Here is a 27,504-nt window from a genome sequence, read left to right as displayed (position 1 = left end):
CGGGGCCAGCAGATTCCAGTCCAGTCTCAGTCTAGACTCTGAAGGAGCCTGCGGGGGAACCTGGGGGTCGACCCAGCCCAGCCCCTCCTTCCTGCGTCTTTATTCTTTCATAACCCTCGTCCTTCCTTGCGTTGCCTGCTATGGTCTCTGCCAGGTGGCTGCCCGTCAGGGCCCGTGCACACTCCTTGAGTGTGACTCTGGGGACTTTGTCCTGGAAACCTGGCAGCTGGGTGTACATAGGACCAGGGACCCGGGCAGGCGCGTGACACCGTGTCACCTGCTCGTGTCTGCCTTGCCTCCCGCCCACAGCGGCAGAGACTGATCAGCTCAGCCAACAGTGTGAGCAGCAAGCCGCTTCAGAACGGGACACACGAGAACATCGAGAACGGGAATGTCCCCGTGGAAAACCCCGAGGACCCTCAGCAGGACCAGGAGCAGCAGCCGCCACCCCAGCCGCCACCCCCGGAGCCAGAGCCGGTGGAGACGGCCTTCCTGTCCCCCTTCTCCATGCCTGGTACGTTTGGGTGGGTGCCTCTGTGGGCTCCACCGGGACCCAGCCCTGCTCTCCAGCACAGAGGCCTGGACTCCCGAGGGAGGTGGAGGGCTGGTGCCGAGGGGCCACCTCCAGTCACCAGAGTGCTCAGGACATCCTCAAGGAATATGGCATCTGTATTGTGGCACACTGGTGTCCTTGCTGCCATTCCAGGCTGTCTGAGGGCCTTTGCACTGCACTTTGCTGGGATGAAGTTCCCCCAGTTACCCGCTGGCTCATCCCTCGCCACCTTCAGGGCTCTGCTTAAACACGTCCTGTCGCTGTGGCCCTCCCAGACCACCTTGTTTAAGATCCTTTATATTTTTCTTGTGTGTCTCCCCGACTAAAAGGGTAGCTTCCAGGGCCAGGTACCTTTGTCTGTTTTGCTCACTGCTATATTGGTGTCACCGGGCTTCACACAGTAGGTGCTTAGTGGCTCTCTGTGGAATGGGTGAACTCAGGAGCTCACGTGCAAGAGGACCCCAGGGCCGCCCCTCGCCTTTGCTTTACCCCACCTTCTGTGAGGGGGAGCGAGGCCTGAGCTCTAGGGCCTGTTTTGGGGGTTCTGTCTTGGTGTCCGCCATCCTCAGAGGCAGCAGAATTCCAGGACTTTCAAAGCCAGAACTTGATGTTTTTTTCTGAAAAGAATTCTGTTTATCATCGGCTCAGCCAGCACTGATTCAGGAGGGGCTCTGGGGGCACGGGGGCTGCCCTGCCCCATCTTTGGGGAAATGCTCCTGTCTCCACGTAGATGGCCCGAGCCGGTCAGGCTGTCACTCTGTCCCCGGCTGCGTCTTGAAGATACGGGCTCCGCTGGGTCACGGGGTTTCCCTGGAGTTCCTGGACTGGAGTCTCAGGACCTGCCCCTCGTAGCCACCGGCAGGCTCTTCCCAAAGCCCAGGGCCAGCTCGGAACTGGTGCATTTCAGGGATTGGAGCAGGGCCTGGGATCCTCATTTTCCATGCTTTTCCGGGTGATTCCTGGGACCCGCTGAGTTAGGATCTGCTGTCCCTGGTCAGCACCTCCCAGCCTTTCCCAGAGGAGTCTGGCCCTGGGGTTCAGCCTCCCGAGGCCTCCTGTGCTGGCCAGGCAAGGGGACTGGTGTCTAAGCCCACCCCTGTGCATCCTAGCACATCAACACACCTGCCCAGGAGCCCTGCTTACCCGCCTGGTCTGGTGGGAGCAAGGCCACACTGGACTTGGGTGGCTGTTGGCCCTGGGGCCATCTGGACTGAGCCCTGCATGAGGTGGTGGTCTCCAGATCCTGGGTCCCCTATGGAGTCACCAGGTGAGGGAACATTTCCACATGCAGAGTCCTGGGTGAGGGGGCCGCATGTCCACCCCGAGGACTGACTCAAGGGTCACTAAAGCAGGACGGGCCTGAGTTCCTGACAGGTGCAGACGTGTCCTTGGGTGCCACCCGGACAGCCCTGGCAGTCCTGCGGGCAGCAGGTCCTTCTGCTGAGTACATGTGGCTGACTGAAGGCACTCAACCCTCAGCGCCCAAAGGAGCTTGTGTCCCTTGGGGCCTGGACACCAGTGCCAAGGACAGCTGTGGCCACAGCCATGGAAAGGCAGCCTCGCTCCAGGAAACGGGCAGCTATGGGACTGGGCCAGGGGTCAGCTGCTCTCTGGTGGTCTGCACACCTGTCCTGCACTCTGTGAGGTGGGACTTGGTGTCCCCGTTTCACAGACGTGGGGTTGAGAGGCCACAGCCACCACCCACCACCGGCCACTTGATCTGAATCTGGCCCCAGTACAGCCCCCATCGGGGTCCACAGGAAAGCCAGGGCCGGGCCTGTTCCTGGGCCAGATCCTGCTCTGTAAAGTGGGGCAGACACGTGGAAGGACAGCTGGCCTCCGACTCCTTCAAGCCTCCAGCTACTGGGATGGCAGGAAGGCCCCGGGACCAGCCACCTCTCCCACCTCCTGTCCTGGGACCTGGGCTCCTCCGGACACGGCCATGGAGTCTCAGATGAGCTGCTTCCCAGGGTGGAGGGCTGGAACCCATGGCTGGGGCCTCCTGTCCCCGGGTTCTCTGCCCCCTGGGGAGTACATCCCTTCCGGCCGGACTTGACCCACCTTCTTCCTCAAACCAGAGGATCCAGAAGTTCCCCTGGGCCTGGCTCTTCAGTGAGCCGAGTGCAGGGAACTCCCTGGCCATGCCCGACTCTCTGCCCTCAGAACAGGCCTGGCTTCCCGGGTCCCAGGGACAGCTCACCGCAGACCCCGCAGATGGGATTCCAGGTGTGTCCTTGGAGACCACAGGTCGTTTCCTCCTCCTGTCCCTCTCCGTGTGCTGAGCAGGGGGCAGGGGCAGAGTTGCTGCCTGAGCTGGCTGAGACTGGTTCAGGTGCCAATGGCAGCCAGGGGCAGGGACCCCAGCACAGGCCGGGAAGCACAGGAAGCCAGAGCCAGCTAGTGAGACCCCAGGCCAGGGAAGTCCTGCGTGTCCAGTGGCAGGACCCCCACGCCCATCTTAGCTCATGGCTTATCCACTGCACAGTGGCCGGGGACATGGAGCATCCCAGGGTGGGTAGGACTGAGTCTCCCAGGTTGGGTCCTCAGAAGGCATCACAGGACCAGGGAAGGAAGACCAGGGCCGGGGCCATGGGAAATCCTCGGGGTCAGCTGGGAACCCGTGCAGCATTGAGGGATCGAGGGATGGGCCATGGCCAGACCCACACCAGCTCTCCTGTGCTGCCAGGGACCGGCGGGGACAGACTCCAGGCCCCAGGTCCTGGATTTGAATCCTAATTCTGCCTCTCACCCCTGAGTGACCCTGGGCCAGCGGCGGCGTCACCTCCCTGAACCTCTGTTCCTCATCCACAAAGTAGGCTGATGCCCCCAGGGCTGGGTTGACCTGGACAGTGGATGTGATAATGTAGCCACGGTCCCTGCTGCACACCCTGCGTGCACAGTAGGTGCTCAGTAGATTCCCTCTCCGCCCCACCCTCCTCAGCTCTGGATGGCTCTTGAGCGCCGTGCTGGCCAGGGGGAGAGGGGTCTTTGGTCCTTCTGAGCCCAGGAGGCTGGTACTGCAGAAATGGCCCTCGATGATCCCCCGCTCCCTCCCAGCTGGGAAAACCGGGGAGCCTGCTGATGCCGCGGCTCCTGGTGGCTCCACTAGGGCTCCGCATGACCCAGGCCCCAGAGTTCTTATGGTGGGGTCCTGGACCAGTCCTGCCCTGGTAGTGGGAGCCACCACAGATTGAGCACCTCCTGACCCTGTGAGTCAAGGCCAGGGTTCCAAAGAGGCATCCTGTCAATCACTGAGCATGACTGCGGGGTCAGGTCAGGAACCAGCCAGCTCCCACGGTGGCCGAGCATCTCTACGTGTCCACGAGGTGGCTGTGCTGAGATGATATTCACTTGGGGTCACATTCATCCCCTTCAAGTGCCCAATCCAGTGGCTTCTAGTGTATTCAGCAAGTCACACCACCACCTCCACAATCAAGTTTAGGACATTTATATCATCCCCCAGAGAAACCCTGTGACCATGAGCAGTTACTGTCCTTGCCCCCAGGCCCTGCAGCACCTAATCCTGGACTTACCTCTTCTGAACATTCCACATAAACGAATCACGTGATATGTGGCAACTTTCACTTGGCCTGTTCCGGGTGTCCCCATGTTGGAGCACCTGTTTACTTCTGTCCCTCTATAGCTGCTTAATACTCCCTTACACTGGGTAGGCCACGCCTGGTGCATTCTCCAGCGGGTGGACATTTGGCTGGTTTCCACTCTTTGGCTATGAGCAGCTTTTAAAACAGCTAACAGGGCATCGTGGAGAAGGGGCTCAGGATCTTTTTTCTATTTGTTCTAATACATGACAGTAGGTTGCATTTTGATACATCGTACGTAAATGGAGTATCACTTCTCATTCTTCTGGTTGTACGTGACGTGGAGTCCCGCCAGTCATGTCGTCATATATGCACACGGGTGTTAATGTCCAATTCATTCGACTTTCCTTCCTACCCCCTTCCCCCTCCCCTCCCTTCACTACTCTCTACCTAATCCAAAGCCCCTCTATTCTTCCCCAGCACCACCCCTATTGTGAATTGGCATCTACACACCAGAGAAAACATTTGGCCTTTGGTTTGGGGGGATTGGCTTATTTTACTTAGCACGATAATCTCTAGCTCCATCCATTTACCAGCAAATGCCATCATTTCATTCTTCTTTATAGCTGAGTAATATTCCATTGTGTACATATGCCACGTTTTATTTATCCATTCATCTGATGAAGGGCATCTAGGTTGGTTCCATAGTTTAGCTGCCATAAACACTAATGTTGGAAACACTGTGAAGTGACAGAAGCTGGATGCTGAAGGCCACATGTTACGATGCCATTTCAATGGAATGCCAGGGCAGTCCAGTCAATGGGGCCAGAAAGTAAGTTAGAGATTTCTGGAGGCCAGGGGGTGAGCAACGGTGACTGGGCACTGGGTTTCTATGGGGGGTAATGAAGTCATCTAGAACTTTCTAGTGGTGGTATTTTACACCGCTTTTGAATATGCTATATCTCAGGTGTTTTCAAATGGAGTTCACCTAGAGTTGTGGCTCTTAAAGTGTGGTCTGGAGAGGCCCCACAGCCTCCGGAGCCCCTGGGAACTTGTTGGAAATACGAATTCTCCAGCCGAGTGTGGTGGCATGTGCCCGGGGTCCCAGCTACTCAGGAATCTGAGGCCGGAGGAGCCCAGGGTTCAAGGCCAGCTGGACAACTAGGGGAGACTCTGTCTCATTAAAAATAAAGAAGTGCACATTCTTGGAGCCCTGTTCCAGGCCGGGAGTCATCAGTCCCAGGGGTCTCGCCTCTGGGGGGACTGTGACTCCAGGGGCTGCACTCTCTAGGTGGCAGCCCCTCTCCGGGGCCCTCGGGAGCCCCCATGTCACCCTGTGGCACCGACACTCCCATGTGCACAGGGCAGCCCCGCCTTGGCTGCAGCGTCTGATTAGTTAACTGCCCAAATTAATTTGAGGTTTTTCGGCAGCAGCTGCATCTGTTCCCTCTCCTCCTGCGGTGTGACCAGCCATCTGTTCTGTTACAGAGCATCTTAAGTGCTTGTTGTCCCACAGTGACACTGTAAAGTTCTGCTTCCAAAGAGAAACCCGAGCGCATGGGGAAGAACGGCCCTTTGCCCTCCTTGGTGCCAGAAGTCTGGGGTGAGCTTTTCTGTCTCATGCTGCGTCCAGAGAGATGGAGTAGGGGACCAGGGGGCCTCCAGTGGCATCAGGGGGTGTCCCCTGAGTCGGGCATTGTGCCACCACTCCTGTGGCTCCGTGGCACTTCTGCCAGGCCTGAGTCCATCCAGGGAAGCCCCCTTCAGGCTGCTTTAAGCCAGAGCCCCCGTCACGGTGGAACCACACAGGGGCTCAGAAGGGGGACGAGACACTCGCCTTCCCCCAGCCGTGCACGCTGGCTCCTCCCTCCTCAGCTGGCAAAGATGGCCTCCGTCCCACTGGGTCAGCCCGGGGCACAGAAGGCGCCTCGGAGAGAGGATTCCATCCAGAGGCTAACAACAGGAAGCTCAGAGCCAGGGCCTGAGGCTCAGGGGATGTCTTTTCTCGTGTAATAAGCAGCCCTGGCCTGGACAGTCTTGCAGCTCGGCTACGCAGCCGTGTCCGCTGGCCATCTTCAGCAGGTGGCTTTGTCTTTGGGGTCTGCGGGGTCCTGAAGCTCCAGGGTGTCTCTGTGCCAGGCAGGGGCGACCAGAGGCAAGGGGCGGGTGGTGAGGCCCAGGCCAGGGTCCGCCCGTCTTACAGGGGGTGCTTCCTGCAGGCTCCGCTGAGTAGACTCACCGTCCACCCAGAACTGTCCGTCCCCATCTCGAGCTTCACGGAGACCTAGGGAATTAAGGATTTCAGATAGGGACCCACTGTCCCAAGCGAAATAGGGCTCTGTTGGCAAGGGGCCCTGGGAAGGAGAGGTGCTGTTCCCAGCAAAATCCCCTGATGGGCTTGCGAGTCCTGTGCCAGCCCAGGACCCGGTAAACCCCGCGATGGCAGGCCAGGGTGTCCTCTGTGCGCCGTTGGCTCCCCCTACCTACAGCCGTGTTCAGGGTGGAGGGAACACGCTCCGTGAGTGCGGGGGTCGTGATTAGCGGAGCCACGCAGGGTCAGTCCTGCCTAGGCCACAGCAGGTGGGATGGAGGAGTGCTCCCCGAAGGGAAATTAGCAGGCACTTGAGGTGAAGGGCCACCGTGTTGCTGGCCAGACAAGAGCAATGACTGCCCTCTGAGACCCGGAATCGCTGGAATCCTTGAGAGACCGACTCACGTTAGCAAAACTCCCAGGACCTGATGGAAAGACCCGGAAGCGTTTTCTGAAGGGAGCAGCATGTCGTACGTGACCACTTTTCTTATTTTCTGTAGGCTTCAGGCTTTGCCGTCTCTCTGGGAGACACTGCGCCTTCCAGGCCTGGCTGGTTCCTAGAGCAAATGGCCGACTTCCAGGCGCCTGCCCTCCGTAGGCAAACCCACCACCCAGAACCCTAACCGAGCCACCACCCATACCTGGCGGTGGCCTGCAGGGATCACGTTCCTCCGTCCTAATCATCCCAGGGAAATGCACCCACTGGGGGTCAACCCCGTGTTGCCAAGGAAACCACCCTCCAGGCCAGAGCCAATGCTCTTCCCCTCCACCTGCCTCCTGGCCTGCACTGGGGCTTCCCCTTGTGGCCCTGCCTGGTGCCCTGCCTCTGCTGCTAGAGACCTGGACACGCCTTCCAAGACAGCCACGCCGTGTCTGTGTGTCCTGCCTGATCAAGACGAATTCTAGGATGGAGGTGGGTTTGGCGAGAGAATGTGCGTCTCAGCCTAACTTTGGAAATCGAGGGTCTGGAAGCAGACGCTTTAGATCCTGGCAGGACTGAGGAACCTGTGAGTGAGCAAGCCCCCGGGCTCACGGTCAAGCCAGGAGACCAGACCCTGGAGCAGGACGTTGCGCGAGAGTGAACCTGGAATTAAAGCAATGGGATGTTTTCAGCCAGGGTGGCGGGTGGGAACCCCTCCCTGCTGTCTCTGTCTTCATGGCGCTTTGGCTTGGGATCCTTTGGTTATAAGTGATAGAAGCTGTGTTGGCTCTAGCAGGAAAGGGGACCTTGAGAGAGTATCTCCTGGAGCCAGGGGAGGTGGGTGTCAGGGTGAGCTGGAACCAGGGAACGTCCCGGTCCCTTCCCTCGTTCATCCCTTGACCCTCAGACCCACTTCTCCTCCCCTCCTGATTTCACGAGCCAAGACACACACACTGACGCTGGTCCCAGACGGGTTGGCTCCGTCTGACTATAACCCCCCCCATCCCCCGTGCTGCTCATGTGTAGAGCAAAACCGGGCTGAAAATAACCCTCCTGAGGGGAGCGGGGCAAGTGCTGCCAGAGGTGTCCAGGGAATCCCAGCTCCCGGGCCCAGGTGGCCTGAGTTGGCACCAGCCAGGCCCGAGGCCCTGCTTCCAGGAGATCCAGGCCGTCAGCTGGGCCAGGTGTGATCAGATCTCTGATTTTTCCATCTCAGTGGTGTTTCCTGGCGATGTTCTGGTCTCTTGGCACAAGTTGAAGGAGCATCTGACTTCATCTGCGTAGTTTGTAGAAATTCTTTGCCGGGAATTGGGCTTTCAAACGGTGACTCTCTCCTCCACGACCGTCATGTTTCCAATTTGCTTCTATTTCTGACGATCTTTTTCCTGATCTTGTCCTCACTTTCTGGGGGCCCTGACGGCCTCCCCGGCGGTTGATGAGTCCTGAGTTCTGCTGGGGCTCGACCAGGGGCTGTGCTCTCCGGGGCTGGAGGAGAATCCCACAGCTGCCCGTCTATGAAGGGCTGACCGCCGCCTCAGTAGAAGGTGGGCGCGCCGTTTACTCAGATTGACAGATAGCACCTCGTCCCCGAGCCCCAGTGTGTTACCATCTCCCCATTTTAAGGTAAGAAAATGAGGCTCGGGACTCACAGCAGAGGAATGACTGGATTTTGACAAAGTCAGACACCAGAATTTTGCCATTAGCTGTCCTGACCTTGGCCTCTGACCACTGGGCTTCAACTTTAGAGCAATTAGTAACAAAACAGCCAATAAAGGGCCAAATTACCCAGAGCAGACTCTTGGAAAGCAGGAGGGCGTGTCACCTCCTGATGGTGTGGCCAGGCTGGGGCAGTGGCCCCGGGAGCTGTTACAGCTGTTACCAGCTGTGTTTGCACCCTGGTAAGGAGGGGCGGGGATGGTGGTCAGGTACGAGGCACTAGGTCAACTTGGGTAGCGTTTCAATCATTCATATCTTTAAGATCCAAAACTTTACCAAAGAGAGAGCTCACCCTGGGCTGGCGGGTTAACGGCTTTCAGGGGAATTGGAACAATGGGGAGGCTGGGGATCTGCCAAGTGAACGGAAGGGGGGCCTAGCAGGAGCATCGTGGAAGTCTTCCACACCTTGACCTTGACCGTGACCACAGCAATAAACCTCTCTCACGTGACATCTATAAAAGGAAAACAAATGTCACAGAATAGTAATCAGCCTTCACTGCCCAGGACCGCTCTGATCTTTTCCATTTCTTTTTAAGAAAATGCTGGTTGCCATCCACTAATTGATTTCCCAGTCCACCAAGGGATCCCATCCAACCTTGCTTACCCTGTGTTGCCATGGAAACCACCCCCAAGGCCAACGCCAACACAAACTACAAGGGATCCATGGAGCCGGGCGTGGTGGCCCACGCCTGTAATCCCAGAGGCTCTGGAGGCTGAGGCAGGAGGATCTTGAGTTCAAGGCCAGCCTCAGCAACTTAGTGAGGCCCTAAGTAACGCAGCAAGACCCTGATCCACTTCGGCGTCTGTGAAATGAGAAACTTACCTGTGTCATTTGTGCCCGTCTGCAGAGGCTCCTGGCCATTGAGGTGTCTGGGGTCACAGGTCCCCAAGGCGAACTCGGCCCCTGTGTACAGAGTTTAGGTCGATTCTAGAAATGCCTAAGGCCTCAGTGCAGCCCAGACGAGCTGCACTGTGGGCTGGCAAGAGCCTCGGATGTCGCACCAGCCAGTCCCGCAGGAGACCTGCTTGTGTGGGATTAGAAGGTGCAGAAGCGTCTGCAGAGGAAGCTCCCGGCAGGCAAATGTGTTTCAGATGCAGCATCTGGAAGGGACCCGCGGCCCAACTCACCGACGTCGAGCTGACCGTGTTCCCTGAGGTCGCTATCACAAGCTGGCTGGAGGTTTTTCTTAATAATGTACTTTTAATTATTTGGGAAGATTTAAAGCACAGGTGTTCAGAGCTGAAGCAACTACTGCTGCCTACTTTGCAATTTTTAAAATTGAGATCTAATTCATATACCATAAAGTTCACCCTTAAACATTCAAGGGTTTTCTTGCTATTTTCACAGAGTTCTTTTACCATCACTGATACATAATTCCAGGACATTTTCATTATCCCAAAGAGAAATTCCACGCCCACAAGCAATGGCCCCACTCCTTCCTCCTCCCTTTCCCTGGCAACCACTAAACTACACTCCGTCTCCACAGAGTTGCCTGTTGTGGACATTCCTAATAGCCACCTTTTGTGTCTAGCTTCTTCCCTGTAATAATGATTTCAAGGTTCACACAGACAGCCTGGGCCAGTACTTCATTCCTCTTCATGGCTAAGTAATATTCCTTTGTGTTTACACACCATATTTTTTTTATCCATTCATCACTTGCATTATTTGGGCCATTTCTATTTTGGCTGTTATGAATAATTCTGCCATGAATACTTGTGTATAAGCTTTCATATCAACATTTTTTTTTCGTTCCTCTTGGGTATGTAGGAATAGAATTGCTGTATTATATAGCAGTTCTCTGGTTAACTCTTTGAGCTTTCTAAGAAGACATTTGACACTCCCACCAGCAATGAATGAGTTTTCTTATTTTTCCACAACCTCAGTAATATTCGTTATTCATCTTTTTATTTTTGTGTGCACCAGAGATTGAACCAGGGGCACTTACTTCAGCCCTTTGTTTTGTTTTGTTTGGAGACAGGGTCTCTCTAAGTTGCTTAGGGCCTCACTAAGTTGCTAAGGCTGGCTTCAAACTTGTGATCCTCCTGCCTTGGCCTCTGGAGTGGCTGAGGTTGCAGGTGTGCACCACTGCACCCAGCTGTTATTTATCTTTTTTACTGTAGTTATGTTTGTGAGTGTGAAACTGTTTTGAATTGCATTTTCCTAGTGGCTAAAGATGGTGAGCATTTTTTAATAGGTTTATTGGCCATTCATGTACCTTTTTTGAAGAACTGTCTGTTCAAATCCCTTTGCCTATTTTTTTAAAATTAGGGTATCATATTGTTTTGTTTGGGCAATTGATGAATTGTGAGTGTTCTTTATATATTTTGGACTCTAGGTCCTTATCAGATAATATGATTTGCATCAATATTAGGGGGAGTCCCCTCAGTTTTTCATTAGTGTCTTATAAATCACTAAGTTTTTTAATTTTGATAAAATCTGATGTATTTTTTTCTTTCATTGCTTTCGATTTAGGTGTCATTAAAGAAGCCATTGACTAATCTTATAGCATAAAGAGCTGATAGTGTTATTTCTTCCTTTCCTATCTGAAATCCCATGTTTTCTTCTAATTGTTTTATAGTTGTAATCCTTATATTTATGTCTTCAATCTTTTTTAAAAAAAAAAATCTTAATATGGTGTGAGGTAGGAAACCAGTTCCATCATTTGCACATGGATATCCAATTTGCAGCATTTGTTGAAGACTGTTCTTTCCCTATTGAAATGTGTCTTTGTTGTCATTGTTTTGAGGTATCAGTGACAGGAGAGTGCATTTTGACATATCCTGTCCCATTCTGGTGATTGAACACGGGCATGTATTCATATATGAACATAGGAAAGTCACGCCTGATTCATTCCATGGTTTTTCCTATTTCCATCCCCCGCTCTTTCCCCTCGGTCTAGTCCAATAACCTTCTGTTCTTTCTCCCCACTTAGCCGGGCGTCAGCATCCGCCTGTCAGAACGCTCCACCTTTGGTTTGGGGGTTGGTTTTTTCCATTCAGCCTGATCATCTCCAGCTCCACCCATTTACCAGCAGATGCCATCATTTATGCAAGTGTCTTGACACCCTTGTCCTCTGTCAGCTGACCTTGAACGTAGGGCTTATTTCTGGGCTTTAGATTCTAGTCCCCTTCCCTGGGGCCAGCAGCTCCTCTATCTGTAGAGCTCTGTCGTCAGTGTTAGGCTCAGAGTGGTAAAGTCTCCAGTTTTGTTCTTTTTCAAGCTTGTTTTGGTTCTTCTGGGTCCTTTGCATTTCCATGTGGATTTTCAGCTCAGTTTGAGAATTTCTGTAGAAAAACCCCTTGGCATTCTAACGGGGATTGCATCGACTCTGTGAGCCCTTTGGGGAATACTTAATAATATTACAAGTGTCCGTGGGCTGGGGCTGGGGCTCAGTGGTAGAGCACTTCCCTAGCACGTGTGAGGCCCTGGGTTCGATCCTCAGCACCACATTGAAAAATAAAAATAAAATAAGAGCATTGTGTCCATCTATAACTAATGAAAATATTTTTTAAAAGATTCCATTGTCCAGTCCACAAACAGGATATCGCCCATTTATTTAGGTCTTCTTAATTTCTTTCAATGATGTTTGGTAGTTTTTTGTTACACAAATATAAGTAGTAATTTTTTTTGATGATGCTATACATGGAATGGTTTCCTTAATTTCATATCTGGATTATTCATTGTTAGTGTATAGAAGTAAATTGAATTTTGTATATTGGTCTCATATCTTTCAACGTGGCTGAGCTTGTTAATTCCGTGTGTGGTTGTGCATTCCTTACAGTTTTCCATATACAAGTCTGGTCATCTAAGCAGAAGGACAGTGTCGTTTCTTCCTTTCCAATCTGAAGGACCTTTGCTTCTTTTTCTTGCCTGATTTCCTTGGCTGAAACCTCTAGTACCATACTGAATAGAAGGGGTCAGAGCAGAGCTTTCTTGTTCAACCCAAAGGATTTTTTAATTGTCCTTGTGATTTCTTCCTCCATCACAGTGATTTAAGAGTGTGCCATTTAGCTTCCACACATCTGTGAATCTTCCCGTTTCCCTGTTACTGATCACTGACCGACTCCATCCCACTGTGGCCAGAGAACACACTCCCTAATGTCAGTCCCAATGCCTTGACTCTTGTCTCGCAGCCTGACACCTGGGCTGGCCTGGAGAAGGTTCTGGAGAGTGTTCTGAATGCTTATATCAATGCCCCCCATCAGATTGGCGGTTCTCCATCACGAGTTCTCCTTCTTCCTCCCCTTTTCCCCTCCCCCCGCCTCCCAGGACGCCTGTTTATCTGCTTGGTGTTCACAGGTCTCTGAGGCCTGGTCATTTTCCTTCTTTCTTTTTTTCTTTCTGATCCTCAGGCTGGATCATCTTCAAGGTTGTTGACTTTTTAATTTCTACCTGCTCAAATCCGCTGTGGAACCCCTCTAGTGGATCTTTCATCTAGTTACTGTACTTCCTGGTTCCAGATTTGCTGTGTTTTTTAAGTCACTTTGATCTCTTTATTCATATTTTCCAGTGAGAGTCTCGTACTTTTTAGTATCATTCTCACGCTTTTCTTTAGTTCTTGTAGACATAAAACCCCCATGTGTATATTTTTGGATTAGCCAACTAGGTTTTTGTCTTATGAGCCCAACCTCTGGACTTCCTCTGGGAAGGTCATATTGGCTCTTCTTTTCCCGTGTCTGGGCGATATTATTTTGCATGACTCATAAATTTTTGTCATCGTTACAGAAACAATGTATTGTCGTATATTTAAAATAACAAAATGTGGAAACTCTAGAACTCATTTTCTTCCCGCTTTCCAGGGTGTGACATTGCTGTTGCGACTGTTATCATTGTCATTTGTTTGTGTAGTGATTCTTGTGAACTAATTCTGTGAAATCTGTATTCTTGGCTGGGCAAGGCCACCCGGTCTGTGCTGGGTCACTCCAGAGGCTCATAACCAGGCAGACGCTTCCCTAGATACTGAACCCAGCAGCCCCCCATCTTTGCTGGGGGGCTCGTGTTGTTTGGGGTTGCCTTCAACTTGTAGACACGAAGTTTTGGACTCTGCATTCGCCTTTGCTCTTTGCCGTCACAGAGCCTCGCGGTCAGGCAGAGGTGAGAGCTGAGGGCGACCTCAACTCTCCTGACCCTGGGAACCACCCGGCAGCGCTGCACAGGTGCTGGGTCCTTGAGGTCTGCAGGAACACGTGGGAGCTTTGCCAAGCCCCTGTCAATAGCTCATTCCCTATTGGTTTTCCTAACTGTATCTGCCACCTGGGGCACATGATTTGATGATTGCTTCTGACTGTTTTCAACAAACCCCCAAGGAAAAGGCCCTTTACAACAGGTGAGCTCTGGTTCAGATATGTAGACAGTCTTGAAAGTGGGGACTGCCAGGAACCACCAGAGAGGTTCATAACAGTAATTCTGCGGGGAAGGACTTCCCAAGTGCTCTGTGGAGGTTTCTAAGAGGGTAGATACAGGCTCTTGGAGGCCCTTTCACAGGTTTGGAAACATCAGTCACAACCTGCCCCCTCTGGTGGCCGTAAGTGGGACTGCAGGCTGCTGGGTGGCAGGTGAGAGGGACTGGAATTGGGGAAAGTGATAACCTACGCAGCTCCCTGTTCTTCCCGGGATCTCGCTGATGTCTTAAATAGACATCCTGGATTGCCACAAGCCTTTGGTTGATTTCTGGAGTTCTGAAAATGAAGATTGTCATCATTTTTGCCATTGTCCCCACTGCTTTTAAGAGAATTTCCAAAGGTCCTTTCTGCACTGGCGTCCACACACCCATACTGGGTGTCTCATTAAGGAAACTGCTTGCACTCGGTGACTTACTGAGGCCACCTATCCTTGGCTGAATTGTGTGTGAATTCCTTGGCAGGGTCCAGTGTTGGGGACCGCCAGCCAAGGCACACACCTTAGGCTAGTCTGTACCTGTCATAGGTTGACTGTGTGACCTTGGTCAAAGAAGCCGGAGATCCAAGTACTGACTGTGTGCTGGGCTCTGTGCCGAGGTCTCAGACTGCGTCACGTCATTCTTGCAACAACCAAGAGATATTGTTCCTATTTAGCAGATGAAGAAATGAATAGTATACAAAATGGCCAGCGCTGTGTTGATTATCGCCACATTGTTGAATTTGCATGACTGTTATCCTCGGAGAAGGAAGTGACACTGATGGGGTCACTCAAGGTCATTTGAATTCCAGCCCATCCATCCGTGGGATTCCAGAGCTCAAGCACGTCCACCTTCGAGCTCACTGGCCAGGTTCCTCCCTGCTCTGGGTCTCACCTCCCGAGTCCTAACAGTGAAGGATTTGAATAGACTACAGTTAGCCAGTCTGCACATGCTTACTGCTTTGTCCTGCTGCTTCCAGAGTGACGTTATGGAAGCCTAGGATTCTGGGAGGTGATGTTCTTTGGCTTGTGAAAAATAAACCAGCATGGCTTCCAGCTTTGTGACCGCGTGTGTCTCTCTCCCCCTCCCTCCTTGCTTTCCCCACCCCCTGCAGAAGCACGAGGGGACAAGGCCAAGTGGGTGTTCACCTGGCCCCTCATCTTCCTCCTGTGTGTCACCATCCCCAACTGCAGCAAGCCCCGCTGGGAGAAGCTGTTCATGGTCACCTTCGTCACCGCCACGCTGTGGATCGCCGTCTTCTCCTACTTCATGGTGTGGCTGGTGAGTGGTGGGAGCGGCGGGGGGACTGGACAGCCTGCCCCTGTCCAGCAGAGGAGGAAGGCTGGGCTCAAGGCCACCATAGGCACTGCCGTGCCATCTCGGGGCCAGTGGCTTATTGCTCAGTGGACAAGGGTTTAAACAGTGCGGGCACTGTGCTGTGTGCCAGGGGCTTGGCCGCAGCTTGTGCTCACCTCTGAGGCGGGTTTGCGGGAGGGACAGGGGATTCACACAGGTGAACGGCAGGATGGACGGAGGATTCTGCCAGGGGCGGCTGATCACAGGCCCCCTCACTTCTGGGTTCCCCAGGGAAACACGAAGGAAAGGGGCCGGGGCCGTGGGAGATGATGACGGATGCAGGTGGCTCTCCCCAGTACCCCCCAGTGCTCCTGTCCCTTCCCCTGTGCCCAGCTCTGCTGTAAGCGCCCCATGTGAACTCCCTCATGATGACCCCATGGGACAAGTACTGTATTGTCCTCATTTTACAGATGAGGAAACTGAGGCATAGAGAGTCAGGGTCTCGCCCAAGGTCACACCATCAGTGAGTGCTAGAGGTGGGATTAGAGCTGCAATATTGGCCTCCTGGTCTGGGGCTCCACCCACACCATGAGCTGCCTCTCACTTCATGCCTGGAGTTCCCGTGCCCGTGGGTGGAGGTTATGCAGGCATGGCTTCTCGAAAGCTCCTCGGGCCACACTCGACGGCTCCCTGTACAAACCCCTTGCTGGCTGGGCCAGGCTGCACAAGAACCCTAGGTGCTCCTGGTGCTGTGTGTCCCAGCCAGAGGGCCCCTGTCCTCCTCCTCGGCCCGAGGGGAAGCCCAGGAGCAAGGAGAACGGTTTCCATGTGGCTGCCTTCCCATGGCGGATAAAGCTCACCTGTCGCCCACTCATGCTTTGGTGGCCCCCGTGGGTCACTGCATTCTCCCCAGACACCTGGGTAGAGGCAGGCGAGGCTTGACTTGAGAGGCAGCAGGGCCAGGAGGCTTTCCCTGTGGTCACAGGGCCACCTCCCCCAACTCCAAAGGAACCACACAGCTCAGTGTGAACAAAGGTGCGGGGGTGGGGAGGGCGGGGGCCACAGGAGAACAGCCAATCCTACCTCTTGGGAGCCACTGGCCTGAGCAAGTATCTCAGTTCCCTGGGCCAAGGTGGCCCGCTCTGTGAAGTGAGTGACCTGTGCTGTCTTGTAAGGCTGTGGGAGCCTGTTTTAGCAGCTGCTGTGACCAAAAACCCTGGCAAGAACCATTTTAGAAGAGGAAAAGATTTATTTGGGTCTCTGGGTTTCAGCGGTCTCAGTTCATAGATGGCCAGCTCTATTGCTCTGGGCCCAGGTGAGGCAGAGCATCGTGGGGGAGGGGTGTGGGGGAGGAGGAATGCAGCTCAGGACATGGCCCCCAGGAAGCAGAGAGAGCGCTCCCCTCACCAGCAAGGAAATATAAACCCCAGGGACCCACCTCCTCCATCCCCCCACCACCCAGGTACCACCCAGGGAGTCCCCATCAATGGGTTAATGCAGCGATCAGGTTAAGGCTCTCAGAGCCCAATCATTTCACCTCTAAGCCTTCTTGCGTTGTCTCACCTGTGAGCTTTGGGGAGCACCCCACAGAGCCTCACGCCTCAGACACACAGGCAACCCTGGTTCTGCTCCCAGCCAACCCCATCACACCCTCCTTGCCCTCCCCAAGCAGTGCAGGAGCCCAGGCAGGAGTCCGATAGGATTCTGAGCAGTTTGGGGGAGCTGTTGTGCAGGGCAGGAGGCAGGGGGCTTTCCTGTGTTGGTGGGGAAAGAACTGGAAAGAGCTACTCTGCAAAACCCCCAGGACGAGGTGACAGAGAGCACAGACACTGTGCCTTGAATTTGCACATCTTAATCTTTCTGAAGCAGAACTACCCACCAGCCCATCTTTATATTTTAAACACAGCACTCAGTGGGTTTTCTTACGTGTATTCCCCAAACAACATCCCAGGTAAACAGGGTTTTGTGGCATTGGAGAAGGTCTGAGAATTTGGAAGATCAAATTAATGAAGGGTGGAATCTTCCTCCTCTAGTTACAGAAAACAGCGGCCTGGGTCGCTGTGCTCTGGTCAGCTGCAGGGCTGGCCCCCCGACCCGCACATCCTTGACCTACGAATCCCACTGCTGTTTCTTAAACCAGAGACATGGTGGCTTGGCCCAGGGTCAGGGGCCACCTTGCTGGGGCCCTCATACCTGTGGTTTTGAACTTCAGATGGCCTGGTTGTGGGGGAGGGGGTCTGACAGTGCCCACCTTCACCATGATTCTCCCTCAGCAAGGTTTGCTGGCCTGGGTGCAATGCCCTTGCTGTCACTGTGCCCTGGTTAGGGTGCCAGGGAGAAGTGAAGTCCTCTACCTGCCTTTCCCCTCTCTCGCCCCCAAAGCTTCAGGGAAAATAATTCTTGAATGTGAGCGTCCACAGGGAGGGACCTCAGAAGTGGATCACCCTTTTCCCCAGCACAGTTGGAGACACCGAGGACCAGGGTCACACAGGAAGTCAGGACAGAGTTGGGACCTACCCTGGGGCTCTGGACATGGCTTTCCTTCCCTTTCTGAAGCCTAAGCGTCAGGAGGCTCGGAGGCCGCAGGGTTGGAGCCAGGCTGAAGCAGGGCTCGTGTGGCATCCCTGATCCTAAACATGCTGGGTGCTGTGGCACCCCGCAAAGGCTGCCTGCATTCTAGCCCCCCGTCCTTCAGTAGTTAAGGGGGAAAATAGCCCTAGTAATCGCAAGGTAACCCAGTTTCTGTACTCATGGTGTCCAGAGTCACCAATTATAAACCTGTTGGCCCCTCCTGGTCTGGCCTGTGCAGAGCCCCTTCGAGCCCATGTGGATTAGACACTGACGGCTCCTTCTTCCTTTTTGCCCCCCCCCACTCTCTCCCTGTGTGCATGGCTGAGAACAATCTCATCAGCACAGGGTGATCTGAGAAAATGACGCTCACTCGAGAGCAGGGAGGGACTTCAAGTAGCACTGAGCGAACCCTCTTAGTGGGTCTGCTGCCCTCAGACCCCTCAGCAAAACTTTCTCCCAACAGGGATATCTTTTAAGACCAGATGCTGGCTGCTGGTCAGAGCCGAGCTTTGCATTGGAAAGCATGCCCGGTCTGGGGCTCTCTGAGCCCCAGGAAGCCTGATCCCCAGTCTCTTTGCCCCAAAGATAGCAAACAAATGATTGAAGCAGAAGGGGAGATGCCACCGTGGACATCTGCCATGAGCCAGTTCCTGTCACCTTGCATTTTCTCATTTTGTCCTTGTCAACAAGCCCATTTGACAGGTGAGGGGGCTGAGGCTCAGAGGAGCAAGTTGGCTCACCCAGGGTCACACAGCTGCTCGCAGGATTGGAACTGGTACCTGAGATGTAAGGGCTCTCGGGTGCCACTGTCCGGATCTCTAGATGGAGAGGCAGAGCAGAGCTGAGGGCTTGGTGAACCAGGATGGTCCAGATGCTTCCAGGGCTTTCCATCTGACAGCTGCTCCAACCCCACCATCCCTCCAGGGTCTGACATTAATAGTAGAGTGTGTGACTGTGCACCAAGAGCTTTAAGAGCCTGTCAATCCTTTGATCCAGAAGTTTTACCTCTTGGAAGTTACCCTAAGGCGGCAAAAAGCCAAAGATGTACACACAGGACAGCGTGATGGAAAGGCTGGAGCACCAGCTGTAGGGGCAGAAACTTGGCTCGTGTGTACCCATGGCATTGTGGCTTAACCTCTGACTCAGTTGGCATAGCAACCATGCTTCCCTCATCTGTGGGTGGTAAATGATAGATTACATGAGTTTGTGGAAAACACCTCGTACTGAACCTGGTTCACAGTAAGTGCTCAATAAATACTGTCATAGGCAGTGATGTTATAAGAGCAAAAAAGAAAACAGCTAAATATCCAGCAGGGAGGAATTGGCTCACGTTTTATAGCCATCCAGTGAAATGTAAGTGTCAGCTAAAATGTGTTGTAGATGACGATTCCAACGGAAAGGTGTCCCCAGGGTCATTATGTGAAACAGTTACAAAAGAGATGCTGGTGGTGTACTTGGATGTCATTTTTCCTGACATATACACACACCAAAAACAAGGTCTGGAACCTTCTGAAACGTTGCGCCCAGACCAGCAGCCACACCAACCCCGGGGCCTTGTTAGGAAGGCAAGTCCTCGGCTTCCCCCAGAACTCTGGGGTGGGGCCTGGCAGTCTGCATTGGCGCCAGTCTGCATTGCCGCCAACCAGTGGGTTTCCTAAATGCTCGAGTCTGAGGCCCACGGCTGACCTGAGAGCTGAGCAGTGGCTGTCTGTGGGTCTTAAGAAATGGGAGGTCATTGTATTTTATTTTGTAAATGTTTTGAGACATAGTACTTGTTCAATCAGGGGAAAAAGCACACTCAAGAGATACTTTTAAAACTGAACCATATTCCAGATTTTCCCCTCGGTTACAGCTACATCATGTTCAAGCTAAAAGCTCACAGGGTGGGGACAGTTTCGGAGGTGTCAGGTGGGCTCACTCCCGCCTCTCCTGCAGGTGACCATCATCGGATACACCCTGGGCATCCCCGACGTCATCATGGGCATCACCTTCCTGGCCGCAGGCACCAGTGTCCCCGACTGCATGGCCAGCTTGATCGTGGCCAGACAAGGTATGGGTTGAGTCTGGTCCCTACAGCCACTAGCAGTGCCTTGCCTGCCCAAGTGGAGTTGGCCAGGTGTGGCTCTGAGGGTGGCAGCTGTCCAGTCCTGGTACAAGGGAGATGGTTACATCCGGAAGCATCACATCTTAGATGCCATCCGTGGGGAGAGCAGCCCATGGTGAGCTCCTGGAGGTGTTTGGAAGCATTCACTCTAGTGGTTGTCAAAAAATGAATCTAAGCCGGGCCCAGGGGCACACGCCTGTAATCCCAGCAGCTTGGGAGTGAGGAAGGAGGATTGTGAGTTCAAAGTCAGCCTCAGCAAAAGTGAGGTGCTAAGCAACTCAGTGAGACCCTGTCTCTAAATAAAATACAAAACAGGGCTGGGGATGTGGCTCAGTGTCTGAGTGCCCCTAAGTTCAATCCCCAGTATCCCCCCCCCCAAAAAAAAGAATCTATCTTGTGACCTCCAACCTCCAAAGTGAGACTCCACACAGCTAGCAAGCTGACAAGAGCCGTGTCCCAGGGCCAGGAAGGGAAAATGAGCATCCTCTACATCCAGCTCATCCCCCTTCCTCTGGCTTTAGAAGACAGAGTGTTTTGCCATGGTGGTCTCCTTGTGAGCCTGCTGAGCGGCCACGTGGAGCAGGAGGAGGCTGCTGTTCGGGCTCTGAGGGCGGAACCTAAGAGCCGTCCAAAGTCCCACCTTTCTCTACCGTTCCTTTTCTGCCAGTGAGCGGGCCTCTCAGAGTGGACATCCAGGTTGATCCAGTGGACACAGTGGGAGGTCAAGAGGGCAAGAGACCCCAGTTTAAGTGACTGGCCCTGGGGTGGGGGGGTCATGATGTGAGAAACTTCAGGGTTTGAGTGGGGGTCCCAGTGAAGTCACTGCAGGTCTCCTTGGCCCACCTGTGGTGGTCTGAGGAAGGACACCATCACAGAGTGGCTAGGATGATCTGTAGGAATTCAGAAAAGCAGGGAGCCTGAGACCCAGATTGGGGTGCATCATTGTCATAAGGATGACGGAATTGCTGTGATTGACAGAACCCCACGGGCATGGTAAGATCAGATAGCTTCTCAACAGCGAAGGGCGTAGAAACCGTGTGCAGAGTCTGCTGCGCCAAGCAGGGGAAGACCAGCAGCATGCTTTGAAGGGGAGGTTCTGCACCCTGAGCTCCCTGCAGGCTCCCAGCTCAAGTGTGGCCCACTGACATCGACCTGCAAGCCTGGGAGAAACGGGGCCTCTAGGCCCTGCCCCAGTCCCACCAAACTGGATCTGCGTGTTAACAAAACCTCCCCCGCCCCCCCGGTGATCTGCGTGCTCATTAAGGTTGAGTCAAGGCCTTAAGAGTCCTCGAGGAGCCACACCAGATGCCACAGATGCTGCGTGGTGTGGGGACTCCAGCAACCCTGAGGAGCCCCTGTCCTCACCAGGCACCAGCAGCTGTCAGAACAGTCCTGCGTGTTCCTGAGTTTTGCCAGACTAGGATCCTGGGAGGCCAGGTTCCCAGCTGCGGCCCCTCACAGGACCAAGCTGCCAAGACTCTGAGGTCACTCGGAACAGTGCCTGGCAGGAAGGAGCAGGAGCGTCCGCCCAGCCCTGCAGACCTTGGGGGGCCTCGTGTGCAGGAGTCGGCAGATGACAGCATCCAGGATGGGAGCGGGTGGGCCCTCGTCTAGATGTTGGTCAGAGCTGCTGGGCTGCCCAGCCACCAAGCAGTGTCATGGCATAGGTACCGTGTGCCAGGCTTGCTCATTCTGCAGACCTTTGTGTGTGTCAAATTAGGGCTGAATGGGAGGTCAGAACGGACTTCAGCCAGCACGAGTCTTATGTATAAATTTGCTCTCTGCACTTTAATCCCCCTCAAGAGATTGAGCTCCTCAGCTGGTGTAGCTGGCCTGAGACTGGACAGTGGGCATGGCCCCCAGCCTCTGAGACACATCTGGTCGGTTTGGAGAAAGTTTACACTTTAGGAACGACCAAGGCATGAGATCTGATGCCCTGTGATCCTGGCCAAGGCCAGGGTACCTTTGCCTGGGCCACCAGCAGGACCCTGATGGCTTGTTATAAAGGGTGCCGGACCAGGCGTCCTGAGAATGGGCCACTCACACACTGTGCCCTTCATCATCGGCCCCATGAGGATGATCTTGTCCCTAACTCCCCAGCACAACCTGAGCTCTAAGTAAGGCAAAGCTCATGGTAGGTCCTCAGAGAATATTGGCTGAAGGCTAGAAGCTCCAGGTCGAGGTGTGGGCAGGGTTGATTCTGAGGCAGCGAATCCCACCCAGGCCCCGTCCTGACCTCCTGGGCTGTCTTCCTCCTCGGTGCCTTTCTCCCGTGGGCTGTCTGTGTCCAAGGTCCTCCCAGTCACATTGGATTAGGGCTCACCCTAATGACCTCATCTTGACCTCTTACCTTGTCAGAGGCCCTGCCTCCATTAAGGCCCCACCCTGGAGAACTGGGGGTCAGGACGTCAACAAGTGAGTCCGAGGGCCATGATTCAACCCGTAACGGGGTCTCTTAAATTTTTTTTAAAGGGAGAAGATCTTAAACCTCACAAGAAAGGTCTTAGGAAAGTAGGGTCCACGAGGAGGGGATCCCTTTCTAAGGAATAGCACTGAGGGGACAGTTGTGAGAAAGAACACGGGTTTCCAGAGACCTGCTCTTGATGACAGAAATGTGTTGGTGGTCCCCAGGCCTTGGAGACATGGCGGTGTCCAACACCATAGGAAGCAATGTGTTCGACATCCTGGTGGGGCTCGGCATCCCGTGGGGCCTGCAGACCATGGTCATTAGTTATGGATCCACGGTAAGTCCCCCCAGTGCCCAGGGAAGCAGGTGGGTGCACTTAGCCCAGGTTTTAGGAGATGTGCTTCTCTCCGTCCTTGGCACCTGGGCACCCACCTTCTTTTTTCTTCCGCGTGTGTTTTATTGGTGCGCTGTGATTGTATGTAGGAATGGGGTTTGTTGTTACATACTCATACTTGCTTGCAAAATAGCAACATGATCTGGCTCATATCCCTCCCCAGCCCTCTCCCCTCCCTCCCCTCTTCCCACCCGCTGGTTCCTTTCCTCTACTGATCTCTCCCTGGTTTACCAGAGGTCTCCACCACTCCCACCTTTCTTTTCCTTTTTCCTCTCCAGCTTAGGAGAGAACACATTCCATCTTTAACCTTCTGAGTTTGACTTATTTTATTTGACATAATGGACTCCAGTTCCATCGATTTTCCTACAAAAGGCATATTTCTTTTTCTTTATGGCTGAGTAAAAGTCCATTTTCTTTATCCATTCACCTGTTGATGGACCCCTAGGCTGTTCCATAGTTGGCTATTATGAATTCTGCTGCTGTGAACGTGGATATGCGTGTATCACTGTAGTAAGATGATTTCACTTCTTTAGGGTAAATACTGAGGCGTGGTACAGCTGGGTCATACGGAGGTTCCATGCCTAGTCTTTTGAGGAAACTCCATACCGATTTCCATAGTGGTTGTACTAATAGGATTTTACGTCCCAACAACAGCGTAAAAGTGTTCCATTTTTCTCCATATCCTCTCCAGCATTTATTATTTATTATTGCTGACTGCTGCCTGACTGGTGTGAGATGAATCTCAGTATAGTCTTGATTTGCATTTCCCTAATTACTATTGATGTTGGATATTTTTTCATATATTTGTTGGCCATTTGTATTTCTTCTTTTGAGAAGTGTCTGTTTAATTCATTTGCCCATTTAGTAATTGAGTGGTTTGACTTTTTGGTGTCAATCGTTTCGAGTTCTTTCCATATTCTAGATATTGATCCTCTGTCAGAAGAGTAGCTAGCAAAGACTTTCGCCCCCTCTATAACTTCTCCCTTCACATTCCTGTTTCCTTTCCTGTGCAGAAACTCTTTAATCTGATGCTGTCCCATTAATCAACTTATTTCCTGAGCTTCAGGGACCCTATTGAGAAAGTCGTTGCCTGTGCCCATGTGCTGGAGCGTTGACCCTACTTTTCTTCTAGGAGCTGTGTAGTTGCTGATCGAATTCCTAGATCTTTGATCCATTTTGAGTCGACCGTTGTGCAGGGTGAGAGACAGGGTCTAGTTTCATTCTTCTACATATAGGTAACCAATTTTCCCAGCCTCGTTTGTTGAAAAGGCTGTCTTTTCTCCACGGTGTGTTTTTGGCACCGTTGTCAAGGATCAGACGACTGTAGATGTGTGGGTTTGCCCTGTGTATTCTCTTCTGTACCGTTGGCTGGGTGTCTGTTTCTGGGCCAGGGACATGCAGCTTTTGTTGCTATGGCTCTGTAGAATAATTTGAAGTCAGGTATCGTGATGCCTCCAGTGTTGCTTTTTGGGCTTAGAATTGCTTTGGCTACTCTGGGTCTTTTATTCTTCCAAATGAATTTTAGGACTATTTTTTCTAATTTTGTGAAGACTGCCATTGGTATTTTGATGGGGAATGCATTGAACCTGTGTATTGCGTTTGGTGGTAATGATGTTTAACGACATTAATCCTGCCTATCCAGGAACATGGGAGTCCTCTCTGTCTTCTGAGGTCTTCCCCAATTCCCTTCTTCAGTGTTCTATAGTTTTCATTGTTGAGGTTTTTCACCTCCATGGTTAGATTTTTTTTTTTTTTTTTTGAGGCTATTGTGGATGGAATTGATTTCCTGATTTCTTTCTTGGAAGCTTCATTGTTGATATACAGGAAAGCTATTGATTTTTGTATGTTGGTTATTGACCCACTACTTTGCCAAGTTGCTTATTAGCTCAAGCCGTCTTTTAGTAGAGTTTTTTTGGATCTTCTAGATATAGGATCCCATCATCTGCAAACAGTGATTATTTGACTTCCTCCTTTCCTATTTTAATCCCTTTCATTTCCCTCTCTTGCCTAGTTGTTCTGGCTAGACTCCCCAGCACTATATTACCCAGGAGGGTGGGAGTGGACGTCCTTGTCTTGTCCCGGGTTTTAAAGGAAATGTTTTCAGTTCTTCCCATTTACTACGAGGGTGGCTCTGGGTTTTTCAAAGGTTGATGTTGAGGTGGGTTCCTTCCATTCCTCGTGTCTCAAGTGTTTTTATCATGAATGGGGCACACACCTTCTTTGACAGCTTCCAGAACAGACTGGGGTGGGGGGTCTCAATAAGGGATCCCATGTGTGCCGAGGGCTATTCAGTGCTTCCACCTCTTATCTCAGCCCATCTCCCTCCCGGGCCCCTTCCTCAGAGAGCAGAGTCCAGGTTGAACCCACATTGTCCAGACCCCCGGCCATGCGCTTACCCGAGGACCCTGTGTTCTCCTGAGCAGGGAGTGAATAAACCTGGGCGCGCTGGGCATTCACAGTGGATTGGCCACGCAGCCAAGAGGCTCAGGGCTCCTGTGTTTGCTTTTCCAGGTCAAGATCAACAGCCGGGGTCTGGTCTATTCTGTGGTGCTGCTGCTGGGCTCCGTCGCGCTCACCGTGAGTGTTTATAATTCTAAAAGAGAAGCCTCACGCAGGCCTCATTTCACCGGCTTCTGGCTCGTCACTTGCAAGACTCCAAATACCTCCCTGTCCCCTGCCCCTGGCATAAGACAGAGTGGAGCAAAGGTGTACACCCACATGTACTCCAAACCCAGTTTTTCCCAAGAGCATCGACCAACACTACTAAGCACTTTCCTGAGCAGATGAGATGTCACGGGGAAGTGAACTACATTTCCTTTCTTCTTGCTGCCTCGCCCAGTGCCCTCTCTAGTGCCAAGGGACAGAAATTCTTCCCATCTGAGCTGACAAGAGGGGGTACGGCAGGCCTCAGGGTGACACTTGGTAGTCAAGGCTTCCCTACTCCATACGCCTAGGCCTGAGCTGAGCACTTTACTTCTGCGTTACTTCTCTGATCCTTGCTGCTCCCTGATGAGGGGAATGCAGGTATCATTCCCATTTTGCAGAAGAAATCGAGGCTCGGGGGGTAAGTAATTTGCCCCAGGTCACAGACTGAGGAAACAGCAGATCTAAGATTCAAACCAGGTTGGTCTGATTTATAGAGCCGTGTGCTCTGCAGAGGTAACTGGTCCAGCCCTCGGAAGCCTTGATTCAGACATCGGAGGAAGACAGTGGGGGGAAGCGTGCCCCACCCCCTCAAATGCAGTGGCGGGACACACACACACAGAAAGGGATGCCCCAGACTTCGGTTTGCCAAGAATGGGGGCCTTGGGAAATATGTCAGGGAAGACAGGCCAAGTTCTGAGCCAAGATAAAGACCTGCTTGTCTCTCAAAAAGGCCTGGGCTGGGGGACTTGTGCACCTGAGGAGGTGGCCCTGCCTGGGGGGGTGAGTGCCCCGAGGGTGGCTGCTGTGTATCCTGGAGTGAGCAGGACTGGGCCATAGACTGTCCCTGGCATGGGACAGGGCTTTACTCAGGGCTGTTTCTGGTGAAACCAAGGAGAAGCCCATGGGGGACCATTTGCCCTTGTCTCCGTTCTGCAGCTCCGGGGTTTGACTTACACATTACGTTTTGGTAAAAACGCCTTCTGTGTCCCTCTTCCCCAAGCCCAACTCTTACACTCTGTCCCCCCAGGTCCTCGGCATCCACCTCAACAAATGGCGGCTGGACCGGAAGCTGGGCGTCTACGTGCTGGTTCTCTACGCCATCTTCCTGTGCTTCTCCATAATGATAGAGTTCAACGTCTTCACCTTCGTCAACCTGCCCATGTGTCGCGAAGACGATTAGAGCTGAGCCACCACCCCGCGCCTCCTGGCCGCCCACCACACTGGCGTCCTTCTCTCTCCCTCCCCCGCCACAGGTCCCTCCTGGCCACCACCATCTGTCCTTTCATGAGCTGGAAGGAAGGGCCATCGTGGTCTTTGCCTGGTCCCAGCCCAGGCTGCTGGCCTGCTCCTTGGAGTCAGCCCCCAAGGCAGGGTCCTGGCAGTACTCGAGTTGAGCAGCTCCACAGGCCCCTGAGCTGCCAGCCGCGGGGACATGGAGGGTCCCATCTCTTGCACACTTCACTCAAAAGGACTTCTGCATGCAGCTTGTCTTTCTCCTCCATGGGCAGGCTCAGAGACGAGGCGGTCGGTGCCCACGAGGTCTCCCTGGGCAAGTGCAAAACAAAAGTGCCACTCTGTAGTGTCAGCTCGGGGCCAGAGGAGTGAGGTCCTCAGGCAACAGGTGTCCCCAGGAGCCTCTGACTTCTGCCGGAAGCACTCATGGTTTGGAAGAGGCAAGGTGTCACCCTGCTGGGGTTGGAGACCATGACAGCAGACATTCCACTCCTTTTTCTGGAAAAAATTAGAAGAATGGGAACATTTCTTTCACAGCAGAAGAGAGAAACGCAAATACTCTTATCTTTTTTATTGATGCAGAGAATGAGCAATTAAATATTGAAAAATAAAACATCCGACAGATCATCATACTTGAAAAATATCATTCCACACTAAAAGATCATGATGGGGACCCCAAAAAGGTCACCCCTGAACAAAAATGAAACCTCTGTGTCTCGTCTTGCATTGACGTGAAGATGTTTGGTTTGGAATATAGAAAAAGGTGAAGGACCAACATGGAAACAGGTGCTAACTCAGAGACACAGTGAGGACTGCAGTTCACCGCTCGACATTCCAGACCTTCTGTGTGAGGCAATGCACTGTCTGTCCAGGTTTGTCATTTCTTTAATGTTTTAGCTTCATAACCCCCCTGTGGAAAGACGCAGTTGTTTATA

The 27,504-nt window shown here is 52.9% G+C and overlaps 1 protein-coding gene across 2 annotated transcripts in view; it reads left to right on the top strand.

Annotated features, from left to right (window-relative positions):
• Window positions 1-26,516, top strand: part of Slc24a4 (solute carrier family 24 member 4) — a 125,562-nt gene extending 99,046 nt beyond the window's left edge. For both annotated transcript variants that reach the window (XM_076848011.2, XM_076848009.2), the window contains exons 12-17: window positions 310-514; window positions 15,033-15,199; window positions 19,721-19,835; window positions 22,521-22,633; window positions 25,202-25,267; window positions 26,364-26,516. In XM_076848011.2, the coding sequence (XP_076704126.2) occupies window positions 310-514; window positions 15,033-15,199; window positions 19,721-19,835; window positions 22,521-22,633; window positions 25,202-25,267; window positions 26,364-26,516 (819 nt within the window). The remainder of the gene's footprint in view (window positions 1-309; window positions 515-15,032; window positions 15,200-19,720; window positions 19,836-22,520; window positions 22,634-25,201; window positions 25,268-26,363) is intronic.
• The last annotated feature ends 988 nt before the right edge of the window (window positions 26,517-27,504 follow it).

This window comes from Callospermophilus lateralis, chromosome 3 (assembly GCF_048772815.1).
Source record: "Callospermophilus lateralis isolate mCalLat2 chromosome 3, mCalLat2.hap1, whole genome shotgun sequence".
NCBI lineage: Eukaryota > Metazoa > Chordata > Mammalia > Rodentia > Sciuridae > Callospermophilus > Callospermophilus lateralis.
This window is presented reverse-complemented; position numbering and strand designations above follow the sequence as displayed.